The sequence below is a fragment of the Mytilus edulis genome, chromosome 12 (assembly GCF_963676685.1).
Source record: "Mytilus edulis chromosome 12, xbMytEdul2.2, whole genome shotgun sequence".
Taxonomy (NCBI): Eukaryota; Metazoa; Mollusca; class Bivalvia; order Mytilida; family Mytilidae; genus Mytilus; species Mytilus edulis.
Genome location: NC_092355.1, coordinates 63,411,726 through 63,427,378, shown reverse-complemented (window position 1 = coordinate 63,427,378; position 15,653 = coordinate 63,411,726). Strand labels below are relative to the sequence as shown.

Genomic DNA, 15,653 nt, shown 5'->3' with positions numbered 1-15,653 from the left:
CACATTTCACATTTTTAAACCTTTTATAGCGACTTTTACTCACTCTATCAAGGCCGTACAGTTGACTACAATTGCGTATATCTACCTAAAACTCTGGTGAATTACAGTTGTGTCATTGCAAATTATAACCACATTCCTTATTTTTACTATCATTGATATTTTCTATTCAACGGCAAGAAAATAGATTTTTGCTTCTTATTGTTCTTTATGTGGTTTTAATATAGCATAAAAATTTTGACAGCAGTAGATTTTGAATGAAATGCTGGACTAATTTTTAGGGAAGTATGGCAGAATCCAATTAAAATACATATTTTAAATGTAAAAAGAAATATCAGTTAAATCCCCAGGAAACAGTAACCCTTCTACCAAAGATATTTCAGTCTATTACTATATGGAGTCTAATTCGGTTTTCTTCATCTTTTACGTGACAAGTAAAGGAGTGTTCAATTGCAAAACCTGATTTTTTTTTGTCCTTGACCTAAAGCACTTTCAAAATCACGGTTAGTGTAAAAGAATAATCTAAACTACAGACAAATTTTCTACCTAATTAAAGAAATTAAAGAGAATCGAGCTATCACATGATTTTTTTTATGGGAAATAAACACGAATCGAGCCTTCACAAGAATTTAACAGTAACTGAACATATTTTAGATAATATTATAGAGAGTAAATATGTCTTCTTTTTGGTAGTGAGCATGTTTTATACAACTTTTCTTTAATTCTTTCTTGTTGTTCAAATTTCTTAGCCCTCAACAATAAAAGTCAGTCCTGTAAGCTCTAACCAATAATGTCTCAAATTGAACTTATAACATAAGATGCAACAAGAATGCTCAACCTGAAATGTCTCGCCTACTTTTCTATTCACGAATTATTTTATGCTGATAGTCCAAGGATAAAGTTTTAGTACAAGTGTCACATACACCACACATTGTCAAAGATTCATGAAAATAAAGTCAATGTGAGATAAACCAATTTAAGTCAGAAAGACATGTGTAGCTGACAATCATTACACACACGTAATATAGTTTTGCTATTGCTTATCTTGTACAAGAAACAGACAAAACCATGAAAATTACATATTGACCAATAAACCATGAAAAAATAAGGTCAAGGTGACTCGTCAGATGAACCCTGCTAGACAAGACATTTAAATTATAAAATCATTTCATACACTAGATCTCGTTTTATCTATTGCTTAAAGAAATAGACAAAAACAAAATTTAACATTGACCAATGACCCGTGCAAATTAGACAAATAATAGTATACAAGACACATAGAAAACTAATGACTAAGCAACTCGAACCCCACCAGGGGTTTGATCTCGGGTGCTCCTCAAGGGTATGCAGATCCTGCTCCACATATAAATGTAGCACCCACCCTATTGCTCGTGTTATTACAAACCCGGTAAATAGTCCAATTCGGTAGTTCACTAATAGGTAAGTGAGAAATTTACACAACAAAAATAGAAATTTGTTTTCAAATGAAAATGAGGTCAAGGCCAACAGACATCATACAGACTTTCGCTATACATGTATAAGCCATCTGTACACAAGGTATGAAGCCTCCAGTTCAAGTCAAATACCATATAAAATATCAAGCTCAATACAAATAGCTAACGCCATAGGATTGTTATCTGTATCTTTCACATGTCACAGGCGCGACAATAAAGCAAGACTACAAGCAATGTCATGTACATCGATGACTCGCATCCTGGATTTTAGTTGTATTTATTGATCAACTTTGAAACAAAATGCTATTTATTAAATAAGTGTACGAATAGCATGTTTCCCTTTTGATTTTTGTTTGGTGTTTTTTACCGATTGATTGCTGTCGGATTCGAAGGAGTTTATTTGGGGGGGGGGGGGGCAGGAACCCAGTCCCCTATGTGGAGCTACATAAATGGTTAAAGCATAAACTTTCTACATGTCCCACAACATGGAAAGGACTAAAAGTTTGTAAAAATTATTTTTATTTCAATGTTTTGTACTTCTTTAATGTTTCATTTAAAACTAAATTTTCTCTTTTGAGGCTTTATCTGTAATGTTCATACAATAATTATAATTTAAATTGTATATTATTATGAACGAGCTTCAAATTAGGAAAATATACACTCATGGCAAGTTATTACAGGTTCTTTCTGTCTCTTTAAAAATACACCACTATATGTCTCTTACATTGAAGTATTGTTTAAAAGTTCTCCCCTGCACATAATTACTATTAGTACCAATGGATTCTTTCATTTATTTTTATGTTATATTCTTGTAGGATGTTGATTCAATGATAAAATCCTGTCAAATAAACCGTAATAGACTCTTGGAATTCTTCATTCTTTTGCTGCAATCTAAAAATAAAATTCAGGGTACAATTTTCGTAAAATAATCATCAAATACTACGGTAACCGTACCAATCAGGGTTATTACTAAGGAATTTTAAAGATGAGTCCACATGTTTCACGTATTTTCTGACATGTGCAATGGTGAGATTAAGGATTTTGTGTAATTTATAATTTATTATTGCATTCTCCATAACCTAGAAATTTTTCTAATAAGTTTATGCCCATTTTACTTCTAAAATTAGATCTATATATATATTTTTTGTTATTGGTATAACATTGATTTTATTAACAGTACATAAAAACCATAGTTTATATAGGAGTATTATACACATTTATATTCTTTTAAATTCTGTATTTTACTGATAAATATACTGATAAATATACTCCCATTTTAAGTCAACATCACACTTTTACATTACACTAACAGCAGCAACTGCAGATGAGACACAGAGTTCTGTGGATCCCCTTAGAAAATGTCCAATCTAGATATCCCTATGAAGATTTCTTGTTCCCTAGTTTGGTAAAATAATTAAGCTCATTAGTATATTAGAGGAGAACAGTTTTTACAATTTTAGATAACGTGGATAAGTTTTTTCCCAAAAAGGGGGGTCCGGGCCCCAACAACAACAACATATTTTATTTCCTCAGACACAAACGTGTACAAGAGGTCAAAACATAATAAAGTATACATATAAATCGACAGCAGAGTAGTGTACGATAATAGCACGTGATTTTCATGACATTGAGACATATACATTATATATATTACCTATTGAGTTTAGAGGATTACATATATATACAGAATTCTTTCTTATTGTTCAGTGATTGTGAGTACATAAATATATACAAATGTATAAAAATTGCATTTACAAAAAATAAGTAATCTTTCTAAGGAAAGTACATACTTTCCTATACACCTTTATGTTGCAAAATGAAAGTAAACCGATTAATTTTTGCCTTGAAAGATATTGTAGGTAATAATTAGGTACAAGATTTTGTCTAAGAAGTGATACACTAGGATGTGAACAAACACACAAATAGTGATATTCGTCGCCAATATTTTGATTACATACATGACATATCCCATTTTCTTTTAAAATATTTTTCCATCTTCCCGTTTCAATTGGGAATTTAAGATTTGAGCATCTAAATTTAGCTATATACAATCTATCAGTATTTCCCAATCGAAGTAGATAGGGTTCTAATTCAAATATACTTTTGAATTTACCATAGAATTCTCCTCTAGAAGAATTATTAATTACAGAAAACCATTGTTGTATAAACTGATCGACAAGTTTTTGTTTGACAAGAGATTTCAATATTTCTCTATTCATAGGTATTTGATCATTCCATATAAAAGTAAGACCACATTCATCAAAAATGAATTTAATGTACGTAACCCACTTAAAATGCGTGGGTTTACTCTGGTGAAGTTGTATCATAAGTCTATATAATGTATTAGATAATTTATTCTCACTTGAGAGCATATCATTCCAAAACATAACCATACGTAGCTTAATAGTAATATCAATGGGATAACGACCCAGTTCCCCGTAAACCATAAAATTTGGCGTACTTTTCCTCACGTGCAGAATATTTTTACAAAACTGCAAGTGCATCCGTTCCAATCCCTGTTTATTTTCAAATCCCCATACTTCACTAGAGTAAATCATTATAGGTAGAATAAGACAATCAAAAAGCTTTAGCTGTATATCTACGGGTATTGCAATATTTCTTATCTTTCTATATAGTGCATACAATGCTTTATTGGACTGTTCCAATAATTTCTTTCTAGCTGAACAAAAAGAGCCGTTATAATTAAATACAATACCCAGATAAGTATATGAGTCTAATACATCAATATGTTTACCATAGATTTCAAAATCTGCTTTAACCTTGAATTTCTTTTTGCTGAAAATTACATTTGGATATTCTGATACATGTTATGTATAACTCTCAATATTTTGCCTTGAATATTATATTGTAGCATCTTTTGCCAAAGTCCAGCTCTCCAAACTGTATCAAATGCACTTTTGAAATCAATGAACGAGCAAAATAATTTTTTATCAAATGAAAAATATAGAGAAATAAGTGAAACATTCGGGATAACGGTATATTTTGAAGCTTCAATTGTTCATAATCTAACAGCGTATGACAAAATTTCATCATCACTTTCTAACTCAAAAATACCAATCAATGACTCATCAGGAACAATAAAATCATCTCGTGTTCCCGTTTTGGCTTTAAAATCTCCAATACGAGAGACATATGAATCAAATTTATCAGCAAATGTCAATAATTCAATTTCAATTTCTTCAAATGCATCAGTATTTGCATATTTAGAATTTTCCGGGGGTATATAAACAGCACCAAATAAAACATCTTTTTCACAGTTTAGTAGACATTTTTGAAATTTAAACCACTGTACATATTGACTTTCACTTTCAATAAAACTGATGAACTGTTTCAAAATATTTTTGTATATTATTACAATTCCACCTGACTTTTTAGTTGCACCCTTTCTATTCTTTGTTACATATGAAAAACCATCAGGAAGATCAATTATATCTAAATCATCTAATTTAGTTTCAACAAAAACTAATACATCATATGTTTGAAAGATATTTGAAAATTCAGTAAATTTTAGTTTAGACTGTAAACCACATACATTAAGATAATAAACAGTCCAGATAAGTGTTTATTTTGATTCAATACAATATTGTTTCGTTTCCTTTGTCCTCTTGTACGCCTGTCCTAGTGCCCTGTGGTGTTCTGTGGTGGTATAGACTCTATATGATTCTTCGGCATGGTCCTGTTGTTGTTCCCAGGTACAGACATCGGAATGTGTTGGTCAGATGGTGGCTGTTGAGGTCCATGATCAGTTGGTGGTTGTCGGGGTCTTTGTTGATGTTGTGGGTTTATCTGTAGACATTGACGTGGATCGAAACGCCTTTTATTGATAAACAATTTATCCTCTACCAATACTGCTTCATGTCCCTTTTCACGAGCATCTTTCAGAATTGGTATAAGTTCACGCCTCCTTTCTATTATTTCCACTGGAAATTGTTCATGTACATAATATTGGGGTTTTTGTTTAAGTTCTTTTTTTGTTGCTTCCAAAACTCTATTTCTGTCTTTTCTCCTTTCAAATTTTGCAAGTATATTGCATGGACCTCTGTCCTGTCTGGGCCTAAGCCTTTGCACAACATTGTGTTGTATGTGGGGCTTGTAAGTGATATGGGGTGAATGCATAGCCATTGTCTGCTCCATAAAGTATTTGTCTAGAGGAGGAAATAACATTACTAGATAGCGGAGTATCATTTAAGTTCGGTGTATACTGTGTTGAATATTGATTAGTACATGCTTGCATTAGTGTTGGAGGTAAAGAGTACTGTTTTGAACCTGAGTCGTTCAGGTCAGCCATCTTGTTTGGTTTGTTTGGGGAAGGAGTATCTGTTGTTTTTCGTTTATTAGTATTCATACCCGATAAAATTCTTCATAATGTAGTTGGATCATTAGTTCGATCAATGTTTCTCACAAAATAACCAATCATTGTGTTGTAACACCACTTATAACTTCTTTATAATACTTTTAGTCTCTACACAATATTTCATGACTCCTACCCCTGCCGCCATTTTATTTGGCCCCTGACCCCCCTTAAAACTGCCTCTAACATCATTTCGACATAATACTGAATTCGCAAGAGATTCATTTGTTGTCGAGTTTTGAGTATCGAGTTGCGAGTTAAGAAAGTTGAGTTTTGAGTTACAAAAGTCAGAGTTGCGAATTATATTAATATTTTTTTATTTAAAGTGAGTAACTCATTTGGATTAAACCAATTTTCAATAACTTAAAGGCTCTCAATCTAATTAAAATATGAGCTCATATGTAGTATAACGTAATCAGAGATCAATATTTTAATTAGATTGAAAGGCTCTTTACATACAATATCAATTACATGAAGAAAACATAATTAATCTACTAATATACAAATGTAAACAATAGATAAATAAAATAAATAAATAAATAAATTGTTTTATTAAAGTGTCACGTATTGATTAACATCTGAACAATAAACAGTAAAACATATACAATATTTAAAATAATCAACACCCAGCCAAACAAATTGACTTATGAGACACTGTAAAAATATATTACAAAGTTATAAACATGTGTATGCTTATAACCATTTACATTGCATTGAAATGTTTCATTAATATTCTTTTTAAAATTATACTGGGTAAAAAAAACAACTTTCAGGTTTAGAATAAAATTTAAAAAAAAAGAAGTAAAATATTAAAAATATGTGATTGACAGAGTATTTTCATGATAAAAAATCATAGATTAGTAATAAATATTAAACAAGATCAATAAGTTAATAAAAATATGCTATTTACTTTTGAATAAAAATTCTTCAATAAAAGGTTGTTAACAAAAGTTTTATATCAGATATATCTACATACAGTTTCCTTCGAGTGAAAAATTTATGCAGTTGTTTACATAATAGTTGTTGGATCGTATCACAATTCATTATTTCAATAAATTTTTCGTCCACACTAATATTTTGAAAGTTAACAATATGTTTTGAAGCTTCATAAAAAATGTCAAATCTTAAATCACTGTACAAGTCACATGTCATTAGAAAATGTTTTTCGGTTTCAACTTCGCTTAAATTACAGAATTGACAAAGTCTTTTTTGAACTGGTACTGGCGGCCTGGAGTAACGTCCTGTTTCAAGCGCTAACGGTAACGAACCCGCGCGGAACATAGTCATAAGTCTTCTTTGCGATTTCGGTAAATTTTGCCGAACATATGGTTCCACAGATACATTGTTTTTGTAGAGTCTGTATGTGCGCAGTTTATTGCCGTTTATCTCGTTGGCTTTGTCATTGAATAAATCTTTTTTCCACTCCTGATTGTCCAATTCTAAGAGTTTTTCATTTGCAATTTTCATCACTAATTTAGTAGATAGCGAAGTGTCTTGTACCAATAAGTCCATATCAATCTTGTCTATCAGTTTGTTTACCATGAATGTCCATCCTTTGCGTCGACGGGCCGAATATTTCCAAATTTTGCTAAACATTCTTGTTTCGTCCAATCTATATAACTTGCACAATAGAAGTGTGCAGGACATTCCTCTGTTTGGTTTCACAAGATGTACAACCCATATCCCCTCGAGAGGATAAATTTGAAGTGTTTTTACCGACGGATAGAAAATATTTACACGCACGGTTCTGTACAGATGTTATTTCACTGAAAGTCTTTGTTCCCCATATTCCACTTCCATACAAAAGTATCGGCTCAACAACTGTTGAATAAAGCTTCGTATAAACGCCATGTGTCATTCCACCAGCAGCCACAACTTTACCACACAATGCACCTAATGCTCTACTGGCTGATTTTGACAGTTCTCTCGCGTTCTTCCGAAATGTTAGATGCTCGTCTAACCATATTACAAGATACTTGTATGAATCTATTTTCATTATGTTGTGTCCACTTCATTCAAAACTATACTCGGAGATCGCTATTGATTGAGGACGAAAATGAACAACTTTTGTTTTATCTGCATTAACGGAGAGTTTCCATGTTTCACACCATTCCGTAACAACGTTTAGCATTTGCTGCAGACTGTTTTCATCCGGTGCTATCAATGCTATATCATCAGCATATAGTAAAATGCTCAACATAGTATCGTCTATACGTATACCACAGTTCAGCGCGTTGATATGTTCTGCTAAGTCGTTTATATAAACGGAAAAAAGAGTTGGTGACAGAATACATCCTTGTTTTACTCCGTTCGCTACGTTAAACCAAGGGGTTAAGTCATCATTTAATCGGACAGTGCATTTGACGTCAGTGTAAAGTGACTGTATCGCATTAAGAAAGCTTCCATGTATTCTCAAGGCTCGTAGTTTATGCCTTAGTAGTGTTCTATTTACGGTATCAAACGCTTTTCGCATATCGATAAAGCATACATGTGTGGACAGTCGAGATATTTTTCTATCGTTCAAAGTCAGGTATAACGCTTGGATGTGTTCTTCACAACTTCTACCCTTGCGGAAGCCATTTTGTTCTTCACATAAATGATCGTTATCTTCTAACCACTTACTAAGACGTTGATTGAGAATAATAGATGTATATCAACAAGATATAGTTTCAACAACACCCAAGTGCTCCGCAGGGCGCAACTATATACGACCACAGTGGTCTAACCCTGAATGGTTGGGGCAAATTTTGTCACAATATTCAAGCTTGATACGATCTGAATTTGGATTGTGATCGAATTTTTGACATAATAAAGGTTTTTGTCACAAAATAAATGTGGTCAAAGATCTAACAAATCTACTGCACAATACTGAGCAATTGAAGATTTCTTCTGAAACTTTTCAAAATTCGAAATTTGAAAAATTTAAAAAAAAAAAAAGAATCCCTTAAAAAAAATTGTAAACAAAAATCCCCCCATCTTATTGACCCCCCCCTGTCCCTATCTAATATACCTTTATTTTCCAGTTGAATTCGAAATTCCCCCCGATCATCATCCCGGTGGGCCTCTATTATTACAAGACCTACTGGTACCTGTTGTATTTATTGTTAACTTGTTCTCGTCCTAAACCTTCGTGAAATATTTGCTACTGGTCATAAAGCAATCAACAATTAATCAATCATCAACAAATATCATAAGTTGGTTTGGGATAAAAATAAGTATTTTATTTTAAAACTCCATGGCTATATGTATTCTGTCATCTCAACACATTAATACATTGAAGAGGATTCTTTTGATGAACTTTATGACCATATTTTTTATGTGCCTGTTTAATTTCAAGCCACTACTTCTCATTTTTGATTGTCGGTATTTGTTGTATGTCATAATTGGTGTTGTTCAATGTTTTTGGTGTAGATCAGTGCGGTTTTTTTCCTGACTATTAGTTTCGCTAGTTATCAAGTGGACTTTTACAGCTTTCCATGCGCAATGATGTTTTCATTGTTGATTTATATGAAAGACGGAAAAGCTGTCATAAAGTCAAATTCAATCACATAAGCAACAAATACATAACCATCAGACAGAGGACACCAATACAGTCCTTCAATATTAAGCAGTCAACACCATACAAGAGTTCTGAATAGCTCCGACAAAAAAAAATAGATGTCATCTAGATGTACAGCACAATGTCAGAATATCGTTCATCAAACTAAATGTATTTTTAACTACACAAAGACATATCTATAACATGACTTTGTCCCATTTGGGACAGAGGTGCATATAAATGTGGCGGGTTAAACCGATTTTGTCGACGTCTGAAGTTGAACATTATGGTTATATATATATATATACGTCTGAGTCAGTGACAACTCTACAACAGATGTATCCATCGGATCGCCATCAATAATGGTGATACATGGCTGTGTACATAATGTATATACAACTCGTCTAAACATCAACCCAACAATGTTAGATCTGTAAATTTGCTTTAGCCCAGGTGGTCGTGTGGTCTAGCGGGACGGCTGCAGTGTCACGATATCACAGTAGCATGGGTTCGAATCCCGGCGAGGGAAGAACCAAAAATTTGCGAAAGCAAATTTACAGATCTAACATTGTTGGGTTGATGTTTAGACGAGTTGTATATATATATATATATATATATAAGTCTGAAAATTATACCAAACAGTGTTAGAGTTAGATTTTATACTGACAAATTATATATATATATATATATAGTATCCTTGTTCTGTTGTTGTTAGTTGGGAGGCATACCACATCTCCTTGTTTTATTAATGGAACTAAATATGTAGATCATATATGCAGTCGTTTATATTAAAACTGTTGCTCTTTCATACTTTCTTGCAGTGGCGGATCCAGAAATTTTCATAAGTGGGGGCCCGCTATATAAGCAACCAAATTTTTTCCTCCGGCAAAAGGGGGCCTGGGTCCCCCTCTAAATCTGCCTCTGTCTTTTAGCACTTGAATTGCAATGAAGTCTTTAATAGAGTTCTCCTATAGATAGAAAAGATTCTTCTGATACCATGACAGTTTGTTATCAGTAATAATTTCAAAGTTAATTAAAAGAATAAGCACACGTTTCAAGATATTTTTATAACATGAACCTTGGACCAAGTTAGGAACCTGTAGTCTAGTGGTTGTGGTTGGTTCATTTCGGTCATATTTGTTTGTAAATTGTTTTGTTATACATTAGGTAGTTAATATTCTGATATGAATTGTTTCATATTCACATTTCACATTTTTAAACCTTTTATAGCGACTTTTACTCACTCTATCAAGGCCGTACAGTTGACTACAATTGCGTATATCTACCTAAAACTCTGGTGAATTACAGTTGTGTCATTGCAAATTATAACCACATTCCTTATTTTTACTATCATTGATATTTTCTATTCAACGGCAAGAAAATAGATTTTTGCTTCTTATTGTTCTTTATGTGGTTTTAATATAGCATAAAAATTTTGACAGCAGTAGATTTTGAATGAAATGCTGGACTAATTTTTAGGGAAGTATGGCAGAATCCAATTAAAATACATATTTTAAATGTAAAAAGAAATATCAGTTAAATCCCCAGGAAACAGTAACCCTTCTACCAAAGATATTTCAGTCTATTACTATATGGAGTCTAATTCGGTTTTCTTCATCTTTTACGTGACAAGTAAAGGAGTGTTCAATTGCAAAACCTGATTTTTTTTTGTCCTTGACCTAAAGCACTTTCAAAATCACGGTTAGTGTAAAAGAATAATCTAAACTACAGACAAATTTTCTACCTAATTAAAGAAATTAAAGAGAATCGAGCTATCACATGATTTTTTTTATGGGAAATAAACACGAATCGAGCCTTCACAAGAATTTAACAGTAACTGAACATATTTTAGATAATATTATAGAGAGTAAATATGTCTTCTTTTTGGTAGTGAGCATGTTTTATACAACTTTTCTTTAATTCTTTCTTGTTGTTCAAATTTCTTAGCCCTCAACAATAAAAGTCAGTCCTGTAAGCTCTAACCAATAATGTCTCAAATTGAACTTATAACATAAGATGCAACAAGAATGCTCAACCTGAAATGTCTCGCCTACTTTTCTATTCACGAATTATTTTATGCTGATAGTCCAAGGATAAAGTTTTAGTACAAGTGTCACATACACCACACATTGTCAAAGATTCATGAAAATAAAGTCAATGTGAGATAAACCAATTTAAGTCAGAAAGACATGTGTAGCTGACAATCATTACACACACGTAATATAGTTTTGCTATTGCTTATCTTATACAAGAAACAGACAAAACCATGAAAATTACATATTGACCAATAAACCATGAAAAAATAAGGTCAAGGTGACTCGTCAGATGAACCCTGCTAGACAAGACATTTAAATTATAAAATCATTTCATACACTAGATCTCGTTTTATCTATTGCTTAAAGAAATAGACAAAAACAAAATTTAACATTGACCAATGACCCGTGCAAATTAGACAAATAATAGTATACAAGACACATAGAAAACTAATGACTAAGCAACTCGAACCCCACCAGGGGTTTGATCTCGGGTGCTCCTCAAGGGTATGCAGATCCTGCTCCACATATAAATGTAGCACCCACCCTATTGCTCGTGTTATTACAAACCCGGTAAATAGTCCAATTCGGTAGTTCACTAATAGGTAAGTGAGAAATTTACACAACAAAAATAGAAATTTGTTTTCAAATGAAAATGAGGTCAAGGCCAACAGACATCATACAGACTTTCGCTATACATGTATAAGCCATCTGTACACAAGGTATGAAGCCTCCAGTTCAAGTCAAATACCATATAAAATATCAAGCTCAATACAAATAGCTAACGCCATAGGATTGTTATCTGTATCTTTCACATGTCACAGGCGCGACAATAAAGCAAGACTACAAGCAATGTCATGTACATCGATGACTCGCATCCTGGATTTTAGTTGTATTTATTGATCAACTTTGAAACAAAATGCTATTTATTAAATAAGTGTACGAATAGCATGTTTCCCTTTTGATTTTTGTTTGGTGTTTTTTACCGATTGATTGCTGTCGGATTCGAAGGAGTTTATTTGGGGGGGGGGGGGGGCAGGAACCCAGTCCCCTATGTGGAGCTACATAAATGGTTAAAGCATAAACTTTCTACATGTCCCACAACATGGAAAGGACTAAAAGTTTGTAAAAATTATTTTTATTTCAATGTTTTGTACTTCTTTAATGTTTCATTTAAAACTAAATTTTCTCTTTTGAGGCTTTATCTGTAATGTTCATACAATAATTATAATTTAAATTGTATATTATTATGAACGAGCTTCAAATTAGGAAAATATACACTCATGGCAAGTTATTACAGGTTCTTTCTGTCTCTTTAAAAATACACCACTATATGTCTCTTACATTGAAGTATTGTTTAAAAGTTCTCCCCTGCACATAATTACTATTAGTACCAATGGATTCTTTCATTTATTTTTATGTTATATTCTTGTAGGATGTTGATTCAATGATAAAATCCTGTCAAATAAACCGTAATAGACTCTTGGAATTCTTCATTCTTTTGCTGCAATCTAAAAATAAAATTCAGGGTACAATTTTCGTAAAATAATCATCAAATACTACGGTAACCGTACCAATCAGGGTTATTACTAAGGAATTTTAAAGATGAGTCCACATGTTTCACGTATTTTCTGACATGTGCAATGGTGAGATTAAGGATTTTGTGTAATTTATAATTTATTATTGCATTCTCCATAACCTAGAAATTTTTCTAATAAGTTTATGCCCATTTTACTTCTAAAATTAGATCTATATATATATTTTTTGTTATTGGTATAACATTGATTTTATTAACAGTACATAAAAACCATAGTTTATATAGGAGTATTATACACATTTATATTCTTTTAAATTCTGTATTTTACTGATAAATATACTGATAAATATACTCCCATTTTAAGTCAACATCACACTTTTACATTACACTAACAGCAGCAACTGCAGATGAGACACAGAGTTCTGTGGATCCCCTTAGAAAATGTCCAATCTAGATATCCCTATGAAGATTTCTTGTTCCCTAGTTTGGTAAAATAATTAAGCTCATTAGTATATTAGAGGAGAACAGTTTTTACAATTTTAGATAACGTGGATAAGTTTTTTCCCAAAAAGGGGGGTCCGGGCCCCAACAACAACAACATATTTTATTTCCTCAGACACAAACGTGTACAAGAGGTCAAAACATAATAAAGTATACATATAAATCGACAGCAGAGTAGTGTACGATAATAGCACGTGATTTTCATGACATTGAGACATATACATTATATATATTACCTATTGAGTTTAGAGGATTACATATATATACAGAATTCTTTCTTATTGTTCAGTGATTGTGAGTACATAAATATATACAAATGTATAAAAATTGCATTTACAAAAAATAAGTAATCTTTCTAAGGAAAGTACATACTTTCCTATACACCTTTATGTTGCAAAATGAAAGTAAACCGATTAATTTTTGCCTTGAAAGATATTGTAGGTAATAATTAGGTACAAGATTTTGTCTAAGAAGTGATACACTAGGATGTGAACAAACACACAAATAGTGATATTCGTCGCCAATATTTTGATTACATACATGACATATCCCATTTTCTTTTAAAATATTTTTCCATCTTCCCGTTTCAATTGGGAATTTAAGATTTGAGCATCTAAATTTAGCTATATACAATCTATCAGTATTTCCCAATCGAAGTAGATAGGGTTCTAATTCAAATATACTTTTGAATTTACCATAGAATTCTCCTCTAGAAGAATTATTAATTACAGAAAACCATTGTTGTATAAACTGATCGACAAGTTTTTGTTTGACAAGAGATTTCAATATTTCTCTATTCATAGGTATTTGATCATTCCATATAAAAGTAAGACCACATTCATCAAAAATGAATTTAATGTACGTAACCCACTTAAAATGCGTGGGTTTACTCTGGTGAAGTTGTATCATAAGTCTATATAATGTATTAGATAATTTATTCTCACTTGAGAGCATATCATTCCAAAACATAACCATACGTAGCTTAATAGTAATATCAATGGGATAACGACCCAGTTCCCCGTAAACCATAAAATTTGGCGTACTTTTCCTCACGTGCAGAATATTTTTACAAAACTGCAAGTGCATCCGTTCCAATCCCTGTTTATTTTCAAATCCCCATACTTCACTAGAGTAAATCATTATAGGTAGAATAAGACAATCAAAAAGCTTTAGCTGTATATCTACGGGTATTGCAATATTTCTTATCTTTCTATATAGTGCATACAATGCTTTATTGGACTGTTCCAATAATTTCTTTCTAGCTGAACAAAAAGAGCCGTTATAATTAAATACAATACCCAGATAAGTATATGAGTCTAATACATCAATATGTTTACCATAGATTTCAAAATCTGCTTTAACCTTGAATTTCTTTTTGCTGAAAATTACATTTGGATATTCTGATACATGTTATGTATAACTCTCAATATTTTGCCTTGAATATTATATTGTAGCATCTTTTGCCAAAGTCCAGCTCTCCAAACTGTATCAAATGCACTTTTGAAATCAATGAACGAGCAAAATAATTTTTTATCAAATGAAAAATATAGAGAAATAAGTGAAACATTCGGGATAACGGTATATTTTGAAGCTTCAATTGTTCATAATCTAACAGCGTATGACAAAATTTCATCATCACTTTCAAACTCAAAAATACCAATCAATGACTCATCAGGAACAATAAAATCATCTCGTGTTCCCGTTTTGGCATTAAAATCTCCAATACGAGAGACATATGAATCAAATTTATCAGCAAATGTCAATAATTCAATTTCAATTTCTTCAAATGCATCAGTATTTGCATATTTAGAATTTTCCGGGGGTATATAAACAGCACCAAATAAAACATCTTTTTCACAGTTTAGTAGACATTTTTGAAATTTAAACCACTGTACATATTGACTTTCACTTTTAATAAAACTGATGAACTGTTTCAAAATATTTTTGTATATTATTACAATTCCACCTGACTTTTTAGTTGCACCCTTTCTATTCTTTGTTACATATGAAAAACCATCAGGAAGATCAATTATATCTAAATCATCTAATTTAGTTTCAACAAAAACTAATACATCATATGTTTGAAAGATATTTGAAAATTCAGTAAATTTTAGTTTAGACTGTAAACCACACACATTAAGATAATAAACAGTCCAGATAAGTGTTTATTTTGATTCAATACAATATTGTTTCGTTTCCTTTGTCCTCTTGTACGCCTGTC

General features: G+C 31.9%; 1 protein-coding gene across 1 annotated transcript; it reads right to left on the bottom strand.

Moving 5' to 3' along the window:
* Positions 1-5,090: 5,090 nt before the first annotated feature.
* LOC139497753 (uncharacterized) lies at positions 5,091-5,636 on the bottom strand. The gene has a single exon (XM_071285990.1). It carries the CDS (start codon positions 5,634-5,636, stop codon positions 5,091-5,093), a length of 546 nt encoding a protein of 181 aa, XP_071142091.1.
* Positions 5,637-15,653: the final 10,017 nt, after the last annotated feature.